The sequence below is a fragment of the Lynx rufus genome, unplaced genomic scaffold, assembly GCF_022079265.1.
Source record: "Lynx rufus isolate CCGP_SWC_20201006 ecotype Redwood Valley unplaced genomic scaffold, mLynRuf1.p SCAF_4, whole genome shotgun sequence".
In the NCBI taxonomy this organism is placed as follows: Eukaryota; Metazoa; Chordata; class Mammalia; order Carnivora; family Felidae; genus Lynx; species Lynx rufus.
In genome coordinates this window covers 77,946,169-77,971,233 of record NW_025814856.1, presented here as the reverse complement: position 1 = coordinate 77,971,233, position 25,065 = coordinate 77,946,169, and the positions used below count along the sequence as shown (strand labels likewise).

The 25,065-nt window shown below is 35.0% G+C and overlaps 2 protein-coding genes across 4 annotated transcripts in view; one reads left to right on the top strand and one right to left on the bottom strand.

The window, feature by feature from the left end:
* Positions 1-25,065, bottom strand: part of COG5 (component of oligomeric golgi complex 5) — a 322,331-nt gene that overhangs the window by 231,899 nt on the left and 65,367 nt on the right. The gene's annotated exons all lie outside the window — the stretch shown is intronic.
* Positions 10,018-13,064, top strand: GPR22 (G protein-coupled receptor 22). Its single transcript, XM_047095458.1, has 2 exons — positions 10,018-10,088; positions 11,738-13,064. Exon 2 carries the CDS (start codon positions 11,763-11,765, stop codon positions 13,062-13,064), a length of 1,302 nt encoding a protein of 433 aa, XP_046951414.1. The 5' UTR covers positions 10,018-10,088; positions 11,738-11,762.

Sequence of the window (25,065 nt, the reverse complement as noted above, 5' to 3'; positions counted from 1 at the left end):
AACAAACCCAGGGGGTTGGGTTAAATGGGTGATGGGCATTAAGGAGGGCACTCTTCCGGATGAGCACTGGGTGTTATACATAAGTGATGAATCACTGGGTTCTACTCCTGAAGCCAAAAGTACACTACATGTTAACTAACTTGAGAATAAAAAATAAATAAAAAAAGAATTAGTCCTACAAGTGGAAGTGGGGCAAGGAACACTGAGAAATCCCCTTTCCCCAAACCCAGGACACAGTGGTTGTCCAGTCTATTATGATGGATATGCTGCTACATTCAAAACAATTTTGAATGCAGAATGCCATTTCTGAGTAGAAATGGCAGCAATCCAGGAGGTACAGGCTTGACTAACCCAAACTGACTGGCAACCACAATTTGTTTCCATAGTTTGCAGCCGCAGAGAGAGATGTTTTTGATCTGCTAATCTCTCAAGTGGCACGTCTGGAGGCTGGGCTACCAGTAAGAGCCCAAGAAACCCAAGATTTAGTAAAAACACTCTAACGTTCATCAAGTGGTGTACTGGTCAGAGCTCTGAGAATGGAGTCGAGTGATCACATCCACTCTCAGTGTTCTGTAGCTGGCACTGGTTGAAAAGCTGGAGCAGTACAATGGATACCATCAGCTTGTATCTGGGCTGAACCATCAGTGAACCAGGCCAACCTATTTATAGGAACTTCTGTGAATCACGGGTCCCACTGAGGCCAGGAACTTTGCTTCAAGTAGTGAGAGATATTTCAGGAGTAACATGAAAGTTTTTCCCAAAAGGGGTCACTTCCACCCCTTCATTCAAAACCAAGACGACCCAAAGGCCAGGCTGCCTGCATCTCTAAACAATCCATTTTCATTTGCTCAGTTCAGTCTCTTGGGTCCTTCCCTTGTTAACCGTCAAGTCTGAGATAACATACCTCGAAGACGGCAATATCATGCCAGAGAGTCGCAAGGAGTGCATGGGTCAGGTGTTTAGTTTTAAGAAGACCTCAGCAGTAGGCCCTTCCAAAAGAGGTGCACTTGGTAGTTGGGTCAGGCAGGTGGCACTGCTGTACTAAGAAAAGGCCTGCATACCTTAGCCACAAAGTCTTCAACCAAAGCTGTGATTTTCTTTTCTTTCCTCTAGGGATAATCCATTGTTTGTGCTGGATCAATCAGGGAGGGGACATGCAGCAGCCCACAAATGGGAAAATCTCCTGTGAACTTACAAGCATTCACAGTGTAAGCATGTAGAAGTAAAAACGGCAATACCAAATATACACTTGGCAGAGGAAGCCAGAACAAGAGTATATTGAACAGGCCCAGAGACTGCACCCACACTCTAGCTTTTCTTGAATTTGACTGCTTTCCCCCCTGTAAGAACATAGACCAAGGGATCTGACATACACACAAAAGGGATTACAGCCATAGCTGCCAGGAGAAGACATTATTTTCTGACCAGGAGCAGGGGCAGGAGAGGGCAGTGGGGTGGTGGGGGAGGCTAGCCTGCAGAGGAGGGCTGATGTGGTAGGAGGCTCTTTTGTTTGGGTCCTCACTCCAGGGTCAGTGCCACTTCCTCCCTCATCCCTCCCAGCTCCTGCAAGAGCCTGGGTGTCCTTATTGTGCCCTGTGCACCCTGCCATTCCCCCCCCACCCGCCCCTCGCCAGCTAGCGTGCTTTCTCCCCACAGAACCAGGTAGGATGGTGCATGGGCACTCTATCCAACACAGCTATTAAAGTTTGAATTTCCCCCATCCTTGAGGTTCCCAACCACACCAAGCTTCGATCTGAAGCAGCTGAGATTAAAGGGTAAGAGATGAATCAGAGGGCAGAAAACAAGAGGAACTCTGCACCAATAAGCGAGACTTGCATTTATGTTCAAGCTGCCTACTGGGCCTCAACCAATAAAGTTAGAATGTATTCAGTCTACCCATGCTCAGTGCTGACACCTTTCATTTTCGTTCTGAGGACCCCCTGATTCAGCAGCTACTGCCTTTTGCCTTGGGCCTAGCGGTGTACTGCCTTAGTGACGTAATAACAATCGTTCCTCCTCCAGCCTAGAGAGTGAGCACCAACCAAAGCACCATTCAGGCAGCTCCATTCAACTTCTCACTACTTAGCCTCTAAATATTCATTAACAGGTAGGTCAGCAGAGGATCTACTAGTTTACTGTTTCAACAGGAGCATTTGCTGCTGGATCTCCTATCACCTAAACCGGCCCACAGGGACACTTGTCTCTTCCTGCAGGAAGCCATGTTTCTGTCAACATCACATCCTTGTTGCCAAAATTGTCAAAAATTGTGAAGGGTTTAGGATTTTACTCTACTTGCAAGCTATATAGTTAGTCTGCTCTTGTCATGGATGCTGGCAAAAGACATTAGATGCCTGGGTTACCAGCTAAGGACTTTATCACATATGACGTAAGTATGAGGATGGTGTCAGTGACAGTTCACCGTCCCATCCAAGTCCCTTGGCAGAGGGGCCTAGGTGAGTACTCTGTACACAGTGGGTTTGCATCACAGCCAAACAACACTGAGTGTAAAAATTTACCGTTTTTATAACAAGCAGAAGCAAGTCTGCTCTTTGCCTGGGGACTTATTACTGCATCCTTCAAGGTTGCTAGCTTCAAACACAAACGGACCCGATAAAGAAGAGTCAGGTCTTTGCATTCTTGGTAGAGCCAGCAATGCCCAGCATATCCTAGGACCTTCAGCAATGCCAAAGCCCTTGGCAGAGTGCCTTTCCCAACACATTCATATCAAATCTAATACCAGAAGTTCTAAGCAGTAAGGCAAGAAGTAAAAGTCATACATGGTTCAAAAATAAGTAAATTGTCTCTATTTGTAGATGATATTAATTGCCTGAACAGAAAACACCATCAACTTCATTAAAAAAGTCCCCAACAGAAGTTTAGTAAAGTTGCAGGATACAAATTCAATATCCAAAAAAAATCCTATTTCTATATACCAAATTTAAAAATTGGAATTTTGTTTCAAAAAGTTAGGTGCTACTTCAATAGCACTAAGAAAGTGAAATAATTAGTGACAAATCTAAGAAAATATGTGTAAGATCTATAAACTAAATACGATAAAACACTGATAAATTAAATCAAAGATGAATCTAAAAACAGACACCATATCCATAAATTGGAAGACTCAACATTATTAAGATGTCAATTCTCCCCCAGATTGATCCATATATCCTCTGAAGTTTCAATCAAAACCACAGCAGAACTTTTTATAGATAGTATATCCCTAAATGAGAACTACAAGTAGGAATAACAGAAGATATATTGCTTTATTTTAATAGCACAAAGTCACCAGTGAGCATAGCCTTTACCTATTAGTGAACTCTGAAAATGCATTCATTTTCCCAAATGGATACCCCAAGCAGTACCACTGAAATTACTGAATCTATAGTGGAACTCTACCATTCTCTGGCTTTACGCATAAACAAAACCATTATGTGTCCAACCAATTCAAGAACAGACCACCAGTTCATAGATGATCATTCCACATCTCCCACTCGATCACAGGACTAATTAACAGCACAGACAAGGGGACTTGCCATAACTTTGTTAAATATATAATCTAGTTCATCACCTGACTTGGTTTCAGGACACAGAAATGAATATACTGCATAACCAACTACAAAGGAGAATTATACAAAGAAAATGAAACAACAGAAGAGAAGCCAATGAGGAAAAAAAAAAGCACAAACATGACTGTATAATTCTTTGATGTAAATATAAGAGAAAAACATCAACAAAAATTATCCATAACATTTAAGAATGTAAAGCAGAATATAAGGCAGTGAAAACAGAAAGTCAAAAAACTGAGGGCAGGAGTGGTAATAACTTGGACCAGGCCCCCAAAACAACAAGCCAACATTAGGACAACAAACAGAGATCAAAAAGTAGTAATAGGGGCACCTGGGTGGCTCAGTTGGTTGAGCATCCGACTTTTGATTTAGGCTCAGGTCATGATCCCAGGGTCGTGGGATGGAGCCCTGCATCAGGCTCCGCACTGAGTGTGGAGCCTAGTTGGGATTCTCTCTCTCTCTCCCTCTCCCTGTGACCTTCCCCCTCTTGTCCACGTGTGCACATACGCTCTCTCAAAAAAATAAGAAAATTAAGTCCATTAAAATATTTTTTAAGAAGGGTAGTTAATAGTCACAGGATCCAAAATCTAGGTTTGGATGATAAAATGGAAACAAAAACCATGTATTTATTTTGATAATATATGTGATGCTGACAGTTGACTTACAAAATACATAGTGTAAAAAATAAAAATGAAAAAATTTAAATGTCCAACTTAGGTGAAGTAGGGAAGGTTGGGGAAGAACATTTCATGGAGTTTTTCTGTTAGAATATACAATTCTGATGCATGTACTTCATCTAATCATTATCATCAGTTTTCAATTATTCTCATACCAATAATGAATCACCAATGTTTTTGACTCTCTACTACCTTGGCTACTCCCCACTTGATGGAGGTTTCAGCAGATGGTCCATTTCTATTTTTCTGGTAAAACATTTGTTGTGAAAGAAATTTAAAGTTGAGGAGCCAAATGAAATTTCTGAATTGGCTTTAAACTGAAATAATTAATCCTTTCTTCATTGGGCTTTAGTATCAGAGTGAGCTGAGAGCTCTGTTAAGTATTCATTGAAAAAATACTCTTGAAGCAATACAATTTAAAATGTGATTTTCCAGCCATTAGATACTGCTTTTGTATATACACTTTGCAAACAAGTTTCAAAGCGCTTTTCAGTTGTGGTTAATTTCAATATTTCACCCAGTTATTTTTTTTTTATTTTTATTTATTTTTTTTTACTTACAAACTCAGAATCATCAAAAATGTAGCATGAGAACCGGACACAAGCTGGGTAAGAGTGAGCGGACATGAATAGTGCAGTGTAAATGTGGATAACAAACTACTCTCTCACATTCACAGTTGTTCAAACTTAAGGGAACAAATGTATACAATTAAAAATCAAAGATTCCCATATCGAAAATTTTAGGAATTAAAATTCCTAGGCAATCAAAATACTTATAACAAAAAACAAAAACAGAACTTGGGGAAAGAATTTTAATGGAGACATTTGGGGGTTTGATGCATATATATTGCTTAGTTATCATTTGCAAGGTAAAACTGTTTTTCCAGGTTATTAACTAATAATTAATCTATGAAATTATTTTATAATATAAAATCTGGTTTTAAATCACCAATTTTTCAAAATTAGTATCCAATATAAATACAAAATGTACAAGTATAAAACATACAAGTATAAAAATTTGTTACTATGTAAATAAGAATCTTTATAAATTCTGACATGTAATTTGACACTAATTTTTTCATGAAAATAACATAATCTAATTCTGAATCCAATGGTTTAGATATTTTCATCTTTGTTAAAAACAAAACAAAGGAAGTGAAGATTATCCAGCTAACAAATCAGAGAACCTTGTAATCACCAATTTGTGGTTTTTAAAAGAAAAACTATACTAAGCATTGTGTGCAATAAAAGTAATTGTTGTGATATCTTGTGTATCCTTATTCACAAGTCACTTGCACAGGGAATAAAGAGCAATGTCCAAATCTGAGCTTTTTTGCTGCCATTATTTCTTACAGAGATACCAGAATTTTTTCTACAAAATAGTTTGGGTATAACATGGAAATACTATATTACAGAGAATTACACAAAACACAGATATAAACTTCAACAGAAAGAATCAAAGCTATATTGTGTCCCAAAGAATGCTTGACTTGCCAAAAGTCATACAGCTAATAAGCAGTGACTGAACCCAGATCATCCAATTCTAAGTCCCAAGTATCTTCAGAATTTTCCAGAGAGAGGGCCAACTATTTGGGGGGGGTGGGGGACGGAGGTAGCAGAGTTCTAACACTGGCACTGCTACTACCTTACCTAGACTTTTTCAAGTCATTAAACTTCTTTGTGCCTTGGTTTCCTCTACTCCATAGGGATATCTTGATGATAAACACAAGCATACTTGAACTCTTTGGCAGAAAAGCACTCTGTGTATTTCACTACATTAATGATTTCTTTTCCCCACCACAAGTTTCAATTGATGCTAATATCTTTTCTCTGATTATAGTTTGAAGCTGTGATATTTGAAGCTTGAAGTAGTATTGTGTGTGTGTGTGTGTGTGTGTGTGTGTGCACGCGCGTGTGCACACATGTGCATGCTATCTTTGAACATGGCTGGCATTCTAGTGACATCGTTTTTGGCAACTTTCAAAATGCATGAAAAGTTAAGTAGCACAACATTTTAATACTTCGCATTACCAAAGCCTTGTCTCCCCAAATTGTGCATAAAATTTTAGGAATTCACAACAAAATTTTCCACTCTCAACTTCTATAAAAATACAATTAAAATTCATATACCACTCAGCCAGCCCCCCGTGAAATTTAAACAGTACAAGAAGATTACAAAAATGTATAATGCTTTTTAAATAAGGGAATAATTCCAGTTACAAATTAGAAATTTGGCATACATTTTAAAAAGTGAACATAACTAATATTCCTAAAATAATGGAAATAAGTGATTATCAATATTCTAATAATTCAGTCATTTGTAAGGTCTTCTATTTTGTCAACAGATATAGAATCCACTCACTTAATATATTCAAATCTAAAAAAAAACCAAACATTTTTTCTCAATACTGAGAATAGGTAACCAAAAATAAATCTAATTTTAAAGTAATATTTTAAGTTAATTACTTACACCAATGTTTTTATTCTTTTGACAACATATCCATTTTAAAATAATTTAGTTTTTCAACTTATGAAGACATAAGACAAGGAAGACAAGTTAGGAAGACAAACTAACTTCCTTTTTCCTTTACTGAAATGTTTACCCAGTAACACTAGCATATGGCTACATGTAATATTTAAGGAATAGCAATCCATTAAAAGTGCCCAGGTTAAAAACAGAAATAGCCAGTTGAACTAAAATATTGCAGCGAATGATTAGTATGTATCTACTAAATAAAAGGGTTACCGATGGTAAAGACTGAGTAGTAATCTGAAAAGAACCTCACATCACTAAGTCTTTATACAATGAGACTATGGTAATATCAATAGAATTTTTAAAAAATAATTTAAAGTAGAACCACCTTGGACTAATCTCGTTAATATTTTGAATGAATGAATGAGTGAATGAATACCTGAATGAATACTGCAGTCGTAACAATGTTTATTTAACACCTTGAGATGTTCACAACAATTCGAAATACAGAGAAGATGGACTTGAATACAAACAAACTAGTTGAAATTCAATGTGGTTCACAGTAAAGATGCAGTGGCTTTCTATTTGTAGAACAAAGAATCTCAACCAAAAACATATATACGACTCAAATATTCTCCAGAGCAATCATTTAGGCTTCAAAAAGAATATACCCTAAAACCACTTTCTCTTCCCCCTCCACCTCCCTGCATTTTTTTTTTTTTAATGTTTGGTTATAAGTGAACAACAAACCAGAATAGAATACACATTTTTAAAAGACTAATTTACTCATAGTCTATTTAAGATCAGCATACAACCACTTATAAATATAGCCTTTTAAAAAAGCATCCTTATATAAAATGGGGGGGGGGGGGAGAGAAATCCCTGCTATCCATATGAAGCACAGTTTAAGCCCAATACAACTGACCAATCAAAATTAGTGAATGCACTGCATCTCTCTGCAGTGGAGAGAGGCGACAAGGTAGGCTGTCACTCTGCAAAAGCTGCCCCGAACAGGCTTTCCTCTGAAAAGCAGTGCCATTCCTTTTTAAAAGACTGAATCCAAATGTTGTCTCTGGAGACAAGAAGCCTTCAGTATGTTCAATTACTTCATTACGTTTTTCAGATGCTTATTGATTCCACAGTAGGAAGAGTGAGAGACTGCAGCAGCCTCTAGGCAGCACTCCACGTTCCATACATTAGCAGGACTGCTGAGACAATGGCACAGTACAGACACATATTTTCATTAAGGTCTTTTCTGAAGAGATGTTTATGACCCTCTTCCCCAAGTCCTCTGCTAACAAGTGAACAAAATGAATCAATCAAAACTGGAAACGCTTCAACTCCATCAGGAATTTATCAAACCTTTAGCGGAGGTAAGATGTGTTCCCTTATTACAGTATACGGCTGCTTTTGAACTGGCATAGTGGGGTAAAATTACTTTGAAAATTGTCAACCTAAATTTTAAGAGTTTATTTGCTTAATTCTATTTATTGCTAAACATGTCTTTTCTAGATCTTTTTCTTTTAGGACATAACATTTTAAATGTAATTTTTTTAGCATGCAATGTTAAATACCAAAAATATTCTTTGTTGATTCACTATGAAGACATCAGCTTTTAAGTCACTTCAGACCTACTAAAATATTCTTAATGTCATCGGTACAGTTTTTGCCAAGTGTTCAAAAATGCTTCTATTTCTTAAAAGAACCAGGTTTACTACTTAGCTATTACTTATTATTCAGTTTTAGGTTAAGATTATTGAGCATGTTCATTGAAAATTATTTGATTTGCAGTTACATTTTGCATTACCTTTTACATTACAACTACATGGACAATTCATCAGTGGAAATGTCTACTATCTTATCATGGAATCTGTTTTAATCAGTTAAAATTCAAACCAGGTGCTAATAATTAAACAAGCTATAATATTTTCCAGTAGGAAATAGTGTTGAATTTATTGTAAAGACATGAGAGAATGACAGTATGTTTAGTGTATGCTAATTGCTCATAATCTCCTAAAACACAGGTTAGCTTCTAAAATGAGGGCAGAAATTAGTTTTAAAAATGCAGCTTTTCTTTCATGGTTGTATTTATAATGTTACCTCTGTTATCAAATAACGTAGTATTTGCAATCTCTGTTAGGAAAAGAAAAAATTTCATTTAAAGAAACCCTTAAATTTATTTATGAGTTGTGGCTCTAATAATACAGTTTGCTTACTTTGATAACAAATACTGGGTACAGTGCTAAAGTAAACAAAACTAAAGTAACTTTGAGTTAATTGGAAATTATTAGGAACCCTATTTCTTAACCACTTTCTTTTTCTTTTTCACAAGGGCCCACGGCAGCTAATTCAGTATTTACAAGTGACAATATGAAGAATGCATCTGATCAAGCACCTCCCTAGCCGACTGAACCATAAACTGCAGGATATTCTTCTAACATATGCATTTAAGACAGTAAGGAGTTAAAACCAGAAAAGACAGGTCCACATTACTGCCGGGATACAAGACATCGACAGTAATCATCCTAAGAAGAAGCTCTATAAAATAGACATAAAAAGAAAAACAATTTGACTGCAAAAGCCTAAAAACAAAATGGTGAGCTTTTTTAAAGGGGGAGTTTATACTTTAACATACCAGGATTGTGGAGCTGATTCCTGAAGAAACAATGAGACACGGATTGCCAAAAAGAGAATGCCACACATTAGCAGGAAGCTAAATGAAGCTTTATCCAAGTCTTTTCTGCACTAAATATTCAGATATTCACAGAAGCTGATATTACTACTAAAGGATTTCCCCATCTAAGTTTTATGACTATGTATCCTCTTCTAATGAAAGCAAATCAAATTAAATAGCAGATGGTTTTTATCAAAAGAACATGGACTGGATTTAGAATATAAAGCAAGTTATGTGATCAAGAAATCATTTCAAAATAATGAGGACTGCTATAGAAACAGATTCACATTTATAACAAAAGGATGTCTAAATACATTTTAGAAGCTAGAAACCGTATGTTTCCTTTTTTGTTTTCACATATTCTGGAAAATAAAGAGACACTATCACATATTCCCTCAAAGGGAAATATAATTCCTACCATTTGAGGAAGTTTCTCTTGGTCGTGACTTTCTAAGGCAAAACAAATACAAATGTTTGTACTGGTCTTTAGAAATCCATCAGCCAACTAAATGTCACAATTCATGCAGTTTGAAGTATTGGAGAGAAAATGAAAGAATTTCTACAAGACATGAAATAAAACACAGCTACTTCACTGTTGTCAGGTAAAAATTCATGTCAAAATCTATCAATGACATCATGTATCACTTTGTGAAAACCTGCCGTGGTGAGCCAAAGGGCCCATACGGCCACAGCAAACAGGTAGGTCAGAAGATGCATGCACCACGCTGTTTACCGTTTACCAAAGACAACAACCTCGCTCTAGAGGAGATGCACCATAGCTAATTACCATCTAACTTGGCATGTCTGCTTTATTTAATTCTAAATGTCACTGAGGTGACAAAGATGTTTCATCTGTCAGTTCCAAAAATTTGGCACACTTAGAAGTCTCCATTTTTATAGGATTTCAGTGCTAGCTAAGACTTTCACTTACTGGAGTATATGCCTCTAAGTAATACTTCATACCAAGTTCAAGACTAATTAATAATGTTATCATTCGTGATTCTGAAACATCACCCCTAAAATAATATGCATAAATAAAACTGTATTCTAAAACTTGTCAGAGGTTACATCACGTGAAAGGTTAACATGAATGTGGAAAATTATTATATAGCCTTTATAATTTATGTTCAATTATGATTTTGTAGTCAAAATGCTGTACTTGAAATGTGAAATATAGTTGGTTGATTTTATATTTTAACTGAATATACTCACTCCTGACCTATTAGCCCAGAAAATCAGATATTATTTTTATAAATTACTCTAAACCTCTATACATTAAAATACAGATTTAAATGAATTAGCAAAAGAGTTGTTTTTCTAATTTTCCTCAAGATTATACACACTGGGTGATTTATACAAAAGGTTTCACAGGGATGTGTGACTTTAAAAGATTCCTCAGAAAATGGGCTTCAGATACTCCCTTTTCCCTAAAATTTCATATTTTACTTTAAAAATCCTGTTTGAACAAATAAAATCAAGAGATATATTCTTTTAAACCACTCCAAAAATGGTTATTTCTTATTAAGATATTAAATTTCAATTCCTCCTTCCACAACATGAGAGGGTGTGGTCACAAAATAAATCATTCACTGGAGTGATTTACAGCTCTTTTACCAAGTTTTGTGGTGTTATATTTTAACATAATGTCCTTTTTCATCCAATTTGTATAACATTAAGTTTGTCCATTATAAAGTTTGGTGAGCATTTTCACTATGAAATATGTAATATTTATCATTTGCCTGCTTCTGTGGGAAATAACCCCAAATATCCCCAAGCACACTGTTGACTCATGAATATGAATTTCAACCAAGAACATGGACAAAATGGTTTTAAACAACTAGTGCTCTGTGCCATTAATCATTTTAAATGAACACTCGTCCTGTTCATTTGAAACCTCACGAGAATAATTACACCTACACTAATTATGCCAGAACATATTAAAATAGCGTTTATTACCCACCTACTCACAACATTTTAAGATGAAATCTAAAAACACCGGGCTAAAATTAGTTTTGCATAGTGGGTAGCTTTATTGTACAAAAATATACTGTATCTCAATAAGCTTGAAAAACCCAAATGAGGACTATCTTTTTAGAATATTAAGAAATTCTGAACAATATAGGAGTATTCCCCACACAGTCATCTTCAAAGGGAGAAGCCAACTTCCTATTACATCGAAACAATGCAACCTTGATGTCTCCTAACTCTACCTTTGCCGTTAACAGTTTAGAAAGTTTAAAGTTAAACCAAGTACACAATAAAAAGATTTTTTTTTAACAAGGAACACATGTTTTATACGTCATTTAAATTGCGAAATATCAAAGAGTTTATTCTATTTCACTTTCTAGGGAAAACACCAACTGCTCCAAAAGAATGTGTTTTTCTCCCGTTCTGGAAATCAACATGCAGTCTGAATCTAACATTACAGTGCGAGATGACACTGATGACGTCAACACCAATATGTACCAACCACTTTCCTATCCATTAAGCTTTCAAGTGTCTCTCACCGGATTTCTTATGTTAGAAATTGTGTTGGGACTTGGCAGCAACCTCACCGTGTTGGTCCTTTACTGCATGAAATCCAACTTAATCAACTCGGTCAGTAACATTATTACAATGAATCTTCATGTACTTGATGTCATCATTTGTGTGGGATGTATCCCTCTAACTATAGTCATCCTTCTGCTTTCACTGGAGAGTAACACTGCTCTCATCTGCTGTTTCCATGAGGCCTGCGTATCTTTTGCAAGTGTCTCAACAGCAATCAACGTTTTTGCTATCACTCTGGACAGGTATGACATCTCTGTAAAACCTGCAAACCGGATTCTGACAATGGGCAGAGCTGCAATGCTGATGATATCCATTTGGATTTTTTCATTTTTCTCTTTCCTGATTCCCTTTATTGAGGTAAATTTTTTCAGTCTTCAAAGTGGAAATACGTGGGAAAACAAGACACTTTTGTGTGTCAGTACAAATGAATACTACACTGAACTGGGAATGTATTATCACCTGCTAGTACAGATCCCAATATTCTTTTTCACTGTCATAGTGATGTTAATCACATACAGCAAAATCCTTCAGGCTCTTAACATTCGAATAGGCACAAGGTTTTCAACGGGGCAGAAGAAGAAAGCAAGAAAGAAAAAGACAATTTCTCTAACCACGCAACATGAGACTACAGACATGTCACAAAGCAGTGGTGGGAGAAACATAGTCTTTGGTGTAAGAACTTCGGTCTCTGTAATAATTGCCCTCCGGCGAGCTGTGAAACGACACCGCGAACGACGAGAAAGGCAAAAAAGAGTCTTCAGGATGTCTTTATTGATTATTTCTACATTTCTTCTCTGCTGGACACCAATTTCTGTCTTAAATACCACCATTTTATGTTTAGGCCCAAGTGACCTTTTAGTAAAATTAAGGTTATGTTTTCTAGTCATGGCTTATGGAACAACTATATTCCACCCATTATTATATGCATTCACTAGACAAAAATTTCAAAAGGTCTTGAAAAGTAAAATGAAAAAGAGAGTTGTTTCCATAGTGGAAGCTGATCCTATGCCTAACAATGCTGTAATACACAATTCTTGGATAGATCCTAAGAGAAACAAAAAACTTACCTTTGAAGATAGTGAAATAAGAGAAAAATGTTTAGTACCTCAGGTTGTCACAGACTAGGGAAACATCTAAGTTTCACTAAGCCCACATTCAGAAGTTTTAAATTTAAATTGTAAAAAAATGAAATTACTGCCAAATATAAGAAAAAAAACATTTTAAGTATTGGTTATGTTGTAAATTTTCAATGTAAATGTCAATATTAGATTAGGTCATATATATTCAATTTCTTCATTACAATGTATTTGTTGCATGGCAGTTTGTTAAAGTAATATCATGTGTATATTTTGTCAATATTATGTCCATCAGAAGATATTCATGTAAGTCATATTTTCTAAATAATAAATACATAGCCTTAAAACAGTGTATAACTTTAAAATGTAACTGACACAGGTATCTTTGCTTTTCTTTTCTTTTATAAAGTGTATTTGTTTCTAAGCCACAAACTATAGATAGATTTATATAATGATGAGTGAAATAGCACTTTAACATAAGAACAAAAATTATGGGCTCCAAGCAATCAAAATAATTCAGGATTTTCTGTATCACTCTATTAAGTTTTCTGCTATAGTCTACCTGGTGTAATATTTGATGAATCAAAAATAATGAACTGTATGTGAAACTTCATCCTTTTTCTTGCTTTTTGAATGCAGGAAATTGTAGGATTTATCAGGATTTTAAAATCTGACAACCAAGAAACAACCCTGTACATACACTCTGAGATAGAGAAACTTATTTTCTAAGATCAAGGGCACGATGCCTATAATATACAAATAAAGGGACAATAAAGGGAAGGAAGAAAACTAAAGCACCAGCCTCTTTCTTCCTTCCTCACTTTGCTGGAGTCTAAGCCAAATGGTCTGGATTCATATAACTGTAAACAGAACTATTAAAATCTGAATAAAAGGGGGAAAAAAAACTTTGTATCATTGTAGAGAAGATTCACAAAGCCAACTATTTTTAACTGTAGATACATGGCAACTTTAGAGTAATATGATTTACACAACGTTCCTATACTAGTTCCTATACTATATATAGTAGCTTCCTAATGTTTCAAAATACAATAGTTCTATTTCCACCCTTAAAATCATTAAAGCGACAATAAACCTCGTCAATTTTTTACTCTACACCACTTAATTTAACTTTAATCTTTATTCTGCCCTCTTCAATTCATGCTGGAAAATATAAAATTACTAAAACAGGTTTGGGAATCTCATATCAAATAAATATCTTCCAACTGTTATAATCCAATAATCTGTCAATGAGTGCTAATCATCACCGACTGTATCAGGAAAATAGCAATAAATTATTTAAAAATAGGCTAATATAGTAGTTGCTACCTTATAAGTAATTAACTGGACAGTTTTTTATTCTATTTTTTTTTAACACTGTATCCATTAAATCAAGCAGCACCTCATTTTTAAATAAAATTTTACATCAAACAATTCAATAATATATAACTTTTATTAAATTAAATGAGATTGAGATTGATCCAATGAAGTTTATGGAAAACTTTAACCCTTGGGAAGTGAGCACCATGCAATAGCTTGAATTCAATGAGGTTACATGGGAAATTTAATAAGAGATTTCTTTCTGATAATAATGTTAACATGTCAAATCATGGCAAAGGTACAGTGTCCTTCTGCCTTGTTTTCTACTTTTATGAAATTAAAGAAATGCTTCAATTTAACAAAATGTACCATAAGAAAGTAAGACATTTTGGGGACCCTAGAGAAATTCTTCATTGTTAAGATATTAAAAAATTTTTCATTCAGTAAACGTATTTGACACAGAATATCTCCTAATATAGCCATTAAAAATTTTTAAACTAATTTTATACTTAAACTTCCAAGCATAAATTATAATTGTTTTCAATTTTATAATCTTAATAAAAATTAGACTATTTTTAGAGTTTTCATATTAAGAGAAACCCTTTGTGTTTTAAATATTTTTAATCTTCAAGTCTATAAGCATGCCAAAGAACGCGGTTAAAAGATATTTTTAAATATATTTGTCTAAACTGCTTTCATGCCCTCTTGTTGTCTGTAATAAGAAACCTAACAAAATAAGTAATAAATGGCAAATATTATAATGTTGCCTTCTAAACTGTTATTATTTCTACACTTGACACTAGAGCAGACAATTAACAAGCATTTTTTGTCCTCCTGTAATGAACTTCCAGGTATACGAAAGTACATCCATTGATTTACAACAAAGAAAATTCAGACTTACCAAACAACTTCTAAAAGCTTTCTAATGTTAAATAGTATGTAGTATGTAAACCAAAATAATATTTATGTTAAAGGTTCAGCTTTTGAAAACAAGTCGCAAATACGCTTACAACTACTGACCTTAGCTTAAATGAGAAAATGAGAAGCTTAGACAATTTTTTTCATCAGGTGTTTGTTCTATGAAAAGGTAAAATACTTTTATTTTTCTCATGATGGACCTCATCAAAATGTGTATGTTTTTCACTCTATTTCTAATAATTTTATGGAAAAAAGCATTAATGCCAATTTTTCATGTTAGAATGAAAATTGTAAATGCCAAAGCAATAGAGGTAACAGTGGACTCAACATGGGACCCTTCATAAAATATTTTTCAACCCATATGCCAAAAATCACAGACACTGGCATCAATTTATATATAGTTAACTGGGTTAATTCTTCAAAACTATCTAAATAAAAACTATTCTTTTAAAAACTAACCAACTATGAGCTCAGTAAGATATGGAACTCTTTTGCTTGCTAGTTTCAGGAGGTTATTATTCTAGCATTAGTCCCAAAAGATGTTCAAACCTATTGTGAAAATTTAAGAATTTACTATTATGTTTTTTAAAAAATGCCATTCATAGTATTTCTGTACTTTTCACCATGGTAAGTCAAATTTTAGGTACGTGGTCTATTTTTGAAGCCCTCCCCACCCCACCCCCACCGTGAAATGATAGCAAAATCTAAGTTCCCTGGGCATTAAAAACCAAACTCCTCATTTACCTAAGGTGAGACTGAAAAGTGAAAACCTAAAAGATAAGAAAAAAAGGTGTTTTTCAGGCTTTATTCAACACAGTAATTTGAAAACTATTTTCCAAAGTCAATAAAATGTTGAGTTTCATTACATTTTGATGATACAGTTAAGTAAGCTTTGTAATTTTGTAATTCAATTAAACTTGGATCCTTACAATGTAGAGGGCATTAGGACAGATACACATACTCATATAAAATAAAGCTATTACCCTGGAAGTTTAATATAGAATCAAGGTAGTTAAAAGTCTGGCAATACCTACAAAAAGGCAGAATGCAGTAAATGTTATTTAGAAAAAAGTAAAGTTCTTAACAGACTTAACAAGAAAGGAAATGTGTGGGATTTAAGAACAATACAAATAAAAGCACTGTTGAGGAAAGCTATTGAAGCATATCTGGAAAGACTAAATTGTTCTCTTTACAAGAAAAGTCATACAGTAGTGAGAAGTTAATCTGATAAGTTAAACTGGAGCCAAAAGCCAGAAAGAGGGCTTTAAATGCCAGCAGAGATATCTGAGCAGGGGAATAATACAATGATAAATGGGCTACAAATCAATCAATCAGCAATATGTAGATATGGGTGATTGGTAAGACACAAAATAGGAAGCAAAGAAAACAAACTGTTGGCTGGAAAAGACACAGAAGATGGGAAGCCACAGCCATCGCAGGGGCAGGTAACAAAAGGCCTGGCAAAAAGTGCTGGCAGTGGCTGTGGAAAGAAAGGAGCACGCAGATGTGACAGGCAATTTCACATTTCACAGAATCAATAGGGTATGGTATGTCACTGGTTAATAAAACAACTGGCGTAAGAAACTAAAGAATTAAAAATGAAGGCCAAAAAAGGACCATAAGAAACTAGACTCTCCTCAATGATCTAAGAACTTTTAAATTATGTTATGCATAAAGTACATGGATAATGAGGAAAAAAAACAAAAACATTTCTGGCAGGACAAAAAAATTCAATTAAGTAAAATAAGTAACATTCAAGAATGTTCTAGTTATGGGGCTCCTGGGTGGCTCAATAGGTTAAGCACCCGACTCTTGATTTTGGCTCACGTCATGATCTCACGTTTGTGGGATCAAGCCCTGCACTGGGCTCTGTGCTAGGCGTGGAGACTGCTTGAGAGTCTCTCTCCCCCTCTGCCCCTCCCCCGCCCACATGTGCACATGTGCTCTCTCAAATAAATAAATAAATAAATAAATAAATAAATAAATAAAGGCTTTTTTAAAAAGTTCTGGTTATAACTATTCAAAATAAAAATTTCTAACTAATGTTTTAAAATATCCACTTTATATTTTGCATATTGGTTTATTCATTTTTCCAATGAATGCATATTTTCTTCTTCAGTAACTTTTTAATTATAAAAAGTTATAAACAATGGGACAATGCCAAGGTACATAAAGTAGAAAATACAAAAATCATCCTTTGCTCTTTTATTCCTAATTATGAATATCTATCGAAGTCATTATATACATGTCTCCTTCATTCTTTGTTAATGGCTGCACAAAAATAATTTTTTTAATTAAAAAAACATTTAGCAGTATTTCTAAAATGTGACAATGATAAATATCAAATACATAAACCCTTTTCTATAATAATTTCAAGCTACATTTTTCAAGATTATCTTGAAAAAGGAAGGAAAGGTAACCTGTCAAATTTTGAGACACGTTTTCTAAATGGAGAGAAGAAGCAAGAAAAAAACATAAAATAATGTATTTTTTCTCCCTTTTCACTAAGTAAGAGGAGAAATTAAAAAAAAAAAACTAAAGAAAACTTCTGGAACTTATTTTCTTTACATCTCAGGAAAGTGTCCTTGTACGTACTCCCATAAGCCTCCTATGGGACAGCAGTGAACTCAAGAAAGCTGAGCGTGAGATGACTAATAATAAATGTTAGGGGAAAATGGAGCTCAGGCCATATTATAAAAGGTGGGGGGGAGATAATTAAACCTAGACAAGGCAGGAAAAAGATCTAAAATACTCGGAGATGCTCAGCTCTTCGAGAAGTGAAATGTGAATACACAATTGTGGGTTAGAGTTCACAGAAGAAAACTAATTTGAAGACTGACCTTTTGTAAAAAGCATTCAGAACAATGAAAGGAATTTTTTTAAAAAAAGAAACCCTAGTTAACAGACTAGACAGATTAGTAACATAACAACATATTGCATGAGAAAAAGTAGAATATCAGGACATTACAACTCACAAGTGTTTGGAAAAGAGTGGTACTAAGATGGAGAAATAAATGGAAAACTGGGTTCATCTTAATGTAAAAGCTATCACTTCTTATTAAAGAATATTCACTTTTTGCAGGAGAAAAAGAGCTGAGCAAACTTAAAACACAATTATTTCTCCCCCTGCTCATGATAAAATAATGTGTGGCAATAATCCTAAGTATCCCTACCCTTCTATTCACACTTTTTTTTTAAAACAGACCTCTATAAGCTGTATCCATGGCTTTCAAGCATGACAGCTTTGTACTTGCACCAGCAGGTGGTAAAAAGTGCTGTCATTCCTGTCACTGCCACCAATATCAACTCCTACCACTATCAAACCCTGAAGCATCAGGTAAGATAAAGGAGGAGAGCAGAGTGTAGCTGGAATTGAGGTCATTTTCCTCACCCTGCTTACATGAAAGCAGTATGTCATATATTTCTGAGAGGCATTAAGCAAGGTAGACTACCAAAGCACATCCAGCAATTTTTCACGGTGGAAAGTAAAAGGGACAAGGGAACCTTGTTAAGCTTATTGTTAAGATTACAGATAATTGCTTTCCACTCAGACAACTATGGACATACAATACTAGTAATAGATGCAAAACAAACATTTTTTAATTTAACATAAAATTTTTAAAATGTTAATGCTAACAAATAAGAGTCTTGTCCACATTAGACACAGACTGTAAGAGTAAGAAATACTAAGATTTATATATACGGGAGCCATTAATATAGTATTACATACAATCCATTGTCATATGCTGTATATTGCACATATTGTATATTGATCGGGTAACGAAGAACCAATGATATATGTTTCACCCCAATATTGTTAATATCTTAAAACAGGTTAAAATGTAACAAATCAAATTTACATAGTGTACACTTTAACCGTTTTCCCAGTTCTGGAGTCTTTCTTTTGCTATTACATTTTTTCCAACTATCACTTCTTACAAGCAACAAAATGCTAGCAAACTGTAGCTACCTAACTGTATAAAACTGTCTTTGGACACCTGGGTGGCTCAGTCAGTTAAATGTCCAACTTTGCCTCAGGTCATGATCTCATGGTTCGTGAGTTCGAGCCCCACATCGGGCTCTCTGCTATCAGCACAGAGCCTACTTGGGATCCTCTCTCTCCTTCTCTCTCTCTCCCTTCCCCACTCACACGTGTGCACTCTTTCCCTCAAAAATAAACATTAAAAAAATTATTTTTAAAAAACCTGTCTTTAATCCACATGATACATGTGGATACATGATATAATAATGGTCTATAAACTACTGTAACCTTTAATAACACTTCCCCAATAAGTGCCTGATACATACTAACTGATCAGTAAATATTAGTGAAACTGAAACTAACAATTTTTAAATTTCTGACCCCATGTATCTTGTTTAGGAGAGTATTTTTCAAAATGTATCCCACCTATACCAGAATCTTTTACGGTGTTTGTTTGAAATTCCAATTTCTGGGCTCCACCTTAGACTTTATGAATCAGAATATCTGTGGTTGCAGTTCTCACTGTAAATTTTAATAGGTACTCTCAGGTGATTTGTGTGCTAAAACTTAAGAATGACTACTTTAAACACTTGAAGATGGACTATGTATCAAAGTGACAGATAGTCAAGTAACTGATCAATGAAAATATAGAAGCAGCTCAGAACTCAGACCATAATGCCTTCCTGAAGTAAAAAATTTTAAGCTTACTTCATTTAATAATAAAATTATATTTGAATTCTATATATTATAATCTAGCAGGACATTCACTTCCTAAGAAATAAAATTTTATTGATTGATTGATTCGTTCATTCATTCACTCAATCATTCCAGAAGTATTTATTGAGCATTTACTATGTACTAGCTGTAGGGATAAGAACCGATGGAGCTGGGCTTTCAGTGAACTTACAGATGATGGTAAGTGCTAAGGGAAAGTCAAGCATGGTAAGGGAGTGAGAGATGAGGGTTTATTTGTGCAGCATGGTCAAGAAAGTGCACTGTTGGCACTCAGTAAATGCTGTTGCTTAAGTGAATGAGCACGGCTGTCCACAATCCTACATTCATTCAGTTAGCTGGCCCTTCAAGAATTGATGACCTGATGACTTAACTGGTCCCCTCTTCCCCAGGCATTTCCTTTTTACTGTATTTAGTTGTTAATCAACCCGTATACTATTTTCATGTTAGGAGCAAATTAATTATGGAAATATGACTATCAATGGCTTAGAAAAGTGTCTAGCACAATGTTTGGCGTATACTAGGTATATTGTTACAAGGCTTGATGACCTATAGCACTGAAAACCGAAATAGGACTGAAATTTATTCTCCCTCCAGAAGTCCACATACTATCCCAGTCCTCAGTGTTCAGTTTCTCTGTGAGAAACCTTTCAGTAATAATCATAATCATAACCAAACTTACTGAATGCTTAATGTGTTAAATAAATGAGCTGTTGTGTTAATTCTTTAGATTCTCCTCTTATAAATCTTCACACCAATACAATGAGAGAAGTCCTGCTGACACTTTTGCTAGGGATAAGAAAACATGCTCAGAGAAGTTAGGTGGCCTGCTCTCCTCCACACTGCTTGTAGGAGGTAAGACAGGGTTGGAGCCAAGGCTATCTTCCTTGTTTTACTTCCTTAAAAGAACTTATCTAGGGAAAACATTTCCTTTAAAAATCATCCACTCAGAAGATAAAATGGTACCAAATATGAAACAGGACACTATAAAGTGCTACTTACTTTTACTTCATTCATAAAAAATACCCAGTTAAGTATAAAACTACACAGCTACTGACTGTTATAATGTTACCTTATTTTGACCTAAAGGCAAATACTATACTTGCATATTTTTCTCATTTCAAAATAAAACTTCTATTAAAATGTAACACTATACATATGGGATTAAGAATTACTTTTAAGGGGCACGTGGCTGGCTCAGTTGATAAAGCATGAAACCCCTGACCTAAGGGTCATGAGTTCAAGCCCCATATTGGGCATGAAGCCTACTTTTTAAAAAATGGCAATAAGTTAATTAATTAATTAAAAATTTAAATTACTTTTAAAATAATTGCAGTGAAAATACTAAAAACTATATTTGGTGCATCTTTTGAACAGATGTCACTCAAGTTAGATGGTTTCAGTCAAACATTTTCCTTTGTTATTATAATTTCCTTTGTGCCATCAACACAATTTAGGGAACATTCAGCTACTGTTTGATAATTTATGACAACTTTAATTTCCTATTCTGTTTTATAACAGTAAAGTGACATTGATAATAAATACTTCAAATGGTATTGCAAGAAACTCAACCCTAGGAACATTTCTTATTAACCTTTTCACTAAGAATTCTTTCCAACAACATTGATATTATCTTCTGTTATCACTCTTCCTTTCAGCATTTTCACTGACTCACAGAACTAATCATAACATGTTATTGTTAATGAAAACGGACTGCTATGAATACAATTTAAATACATAAAGACAACAGTACAGGTGATCAGATATAGTCACCTTACAGAAAAACATTTGCCAAATAATATATTCCAGATAAACAATGACTGCAGTTTAGAAAATTAATGAATATATGAAATTCACAGGTATATTCATGGGTACAAGAATGTGTGTTTTTTCATTGGAGCAAAGAGCTACAAATTCACTAAGATCCTCAAAAAAGTATATAACCCAAAACTAAAAATCTACTAAGAAAGTAGGAAAGCAAAATTGGTAAATGCTACCTTACATCCTGCCTTATTTGAGGAAGACTGTAAGACAACTTTTTAAAACATACAATTTTAGACACAATTAAATGAAAAAATAATAAAATCAGAGCAATATAGATTAAAAGAATGGAAAAAAATTAAATTAGCTCTGGTATGAAACATACAATGCAAAATGCTTATCATTTAGTCCTGCATTCTTGCAAGAGATGAGTCAAAAACTGTCCCTATATTTTCTCTAAGATCGTATAAAGAGAGAAAAGGGATTGATTACATGACTCTTAGCATCAATTAAATAAAAATCCTCTTGTTCAGTGGAAGTGATAAGTATTCCTAATATTGAGACCAAATTGCATTGCCTTTCGTGGATCTTCTCAGAAAGTACATAATGTTTAAACAATGTTTTTACAACTTTTTTTTAAGGTTATCTATTTTTTAGTAACCTCTACACCCAACGTGGGGCTCGAATCCACCACGTTGAGATCAAGAGTCACACGCTCCTCCAACTGAGCCAGCCAGGCACCCCTTTACAACTTTAAAGACAACTGAAGTGGGGCGCCTGGGGGCTCAGCCAGTTAAACCTCCAACTCTTGGTTTCGGCTCAAGTCACAATTTCACTGTTCGTGAGTTCGAGCTCCACATTGGGCTCTGTCCTAACAGTGCAGAGCTTGCTTTGGGATTTTTCTCTGCCCCTCCCGTGCTCACTCAGTGTCTCCCTCTCTCTCTCAAAAATAAGTAAAACTTAAAAAAAAAAAAAAAAAAAAAAAAAAAAACCTCATTAAAAAAAAAAAAAGACAACCAAAGTCTCATACAGTCATTGATGTCCTTCAATGCACAATAATGGCCACAATGATCTTATGGAAAACGCAAGAAGTCTAATAAGGCTGATTATAATTTTCCTCATAGTACAATAAAGGCATCAAACTACAAGGAAATTCTGTAAAAAGAACTACATAGGAAACAATAATATAATGCAGTAATTTAATTCTGGCTTAATCTAAGGATGGATTCTAGAAAATTCAAGCAGTGAATATCAAGCACTTCGCACACATCTAAGGGGTCAAGCAGACTGGCTGGAAGAAAGAGGTGGCACTTCCAAATGAAAATAAGACAGATGTTCTTAAAAACCAAAAAAGGTCTCCTCTCCTCCCCCTAATCCCCAACTTTCAGAGATTCTCTAATCAAGAGAAATGGATAGACTAATTAGCCTTCAGAAAACTGTCTTGAAATATTCTTTCATCAAATCTCTAGAAAAAAAATAACTGGCAGAAAAAAGGTTAAGTGCAAAGACATAAACATGAATAACCATCTGGGCTGAGGGAAAGACCAACATGACAACACTCCACTCTTGCACAGAGGTGGCTGTTGACAAATTCTGAAAAGATAAGTTAAAGAACTGAATTTTCATCAACTGAAGATAAACCTACTTTGCCTGAAATATCTCATCCTCATTAAAACATCTTCTTCCTACCCATGATTCAAAGGTACAGTAAGAACAGATACAATAAAAGCCACAAGAGCTGAGTTTTCACCTACATGATAAAAGACATCATATAAATATTTCGTCACTATTATTAAATACAAAAAATAAGGTATGAGTAGCTTCTACTTTTAAATGCCGTATTCTTCTATCAATACCATTCATATGAAATCCAACTAACTTCTCCACTTACATAAATGTTTCTAAAAACTTGGTAACATATGTCACAGGATCTAGCAAGCAGATTCACAAAGTGCCTGAACGAAATCGCCAAGCAGCAAGAACTATAAAATCCTAATTACTATCATAAGCAAGTCTGTTATCTTGGAAGCATTAAAAAAATCATTAAAGCACTTTTAAATGGCCCATTATAATAGCACTTAACCCTCATCTGCCCAAATTTGAACATTTCATAAAAGGTTTGGGTTGTATAAACTTACAAAAGTGGTGGCGATAAGACAAGTTTGTCAACATCAATATCACAAGCAAAATTTAAGTACAATTAAGAGTACAAAGAGCAATGGGGCGCAAAGGAAAGGGAGCACGTGTAGAGTAATACCCCCTTATCTGTAGTTTTGCTTTCCGTGTTTTCAGTCGCTACAGTCAACTGTAGTCCAGAAGCAGATGATCCTCATTTTCCCCTACTGCCAGAAGGCCAGTAGTAGCCTAACACCACATTACAATGCCCATGTCGTTCACCTCACCACGTAGGCATTTTTATCATCTCTCATCATCACAGGAAGAAGACTGGGTACAGGACAACAAAGTACTTTGAGAGAGACCACATTCACATGATTTTTATTACCATATGTTGTTACAACTGTTCCCTTTTCAAATTATTGTTGTTAACCTCTTACTGTGCCTAATTTATAAATTAAACTTTATCATAGGTATGTATGTAGAGGAAAAGGCACAGTGCATATAGGGTTCAGTACTATCTGTGGTGTCGGGCATCCACTGGGGGTCTTGGAATGTATCCCCCTACAGAAAAGGGAGGGGGAGACTACTGTACCTGGAAAAACTACAGAAAGGAAACAGCAATTGAAATGAACTTTGACAGCCTCTGGGCAACAACAGTATATCAGGCAGAGATGCAAGCATGAGCAATTACAGAGAAACAAGAAAACAGAGTCTCCAGACCAGGGAACAATTCAATTTGGCTGGCGCACAGACTATGAATATGTAAGCAGGAAGAGATAAAGCTGGAAAAAAAGGCTATAATCATGTTTTATCAGGCAAAAAAAATTTTAATTTAAACCCAAAGCTCAGTGAAAATCTTTCTAGATTTGACAGTGTGTGATGGCATCTAAATATACACATACTTACACTTTTCAATCATCATAGTGTAAGCCCTCAATACTCAGACAACCATGTCAGCCTTTGACCTGGTCTCTCTACCTCAAGCTCTCACAATTTCCATTTTCCACTTCCTAAAACACAATTCTGTTCATTTTCATCCCCTGATCACAGAATATCTTCCATCAGATACCAGTTACTCTTCACAGAGACTTACAATACAACATAGTATTTAGAAGAAAATAACTAAAACCCAGAGGAGAGATGGGGGTGATGGGTAAAATAGGAGATGGGGATTAAGGAGTGCACATGTGATGAGCACTGGGTATTGTATGGAAGTGTTGAG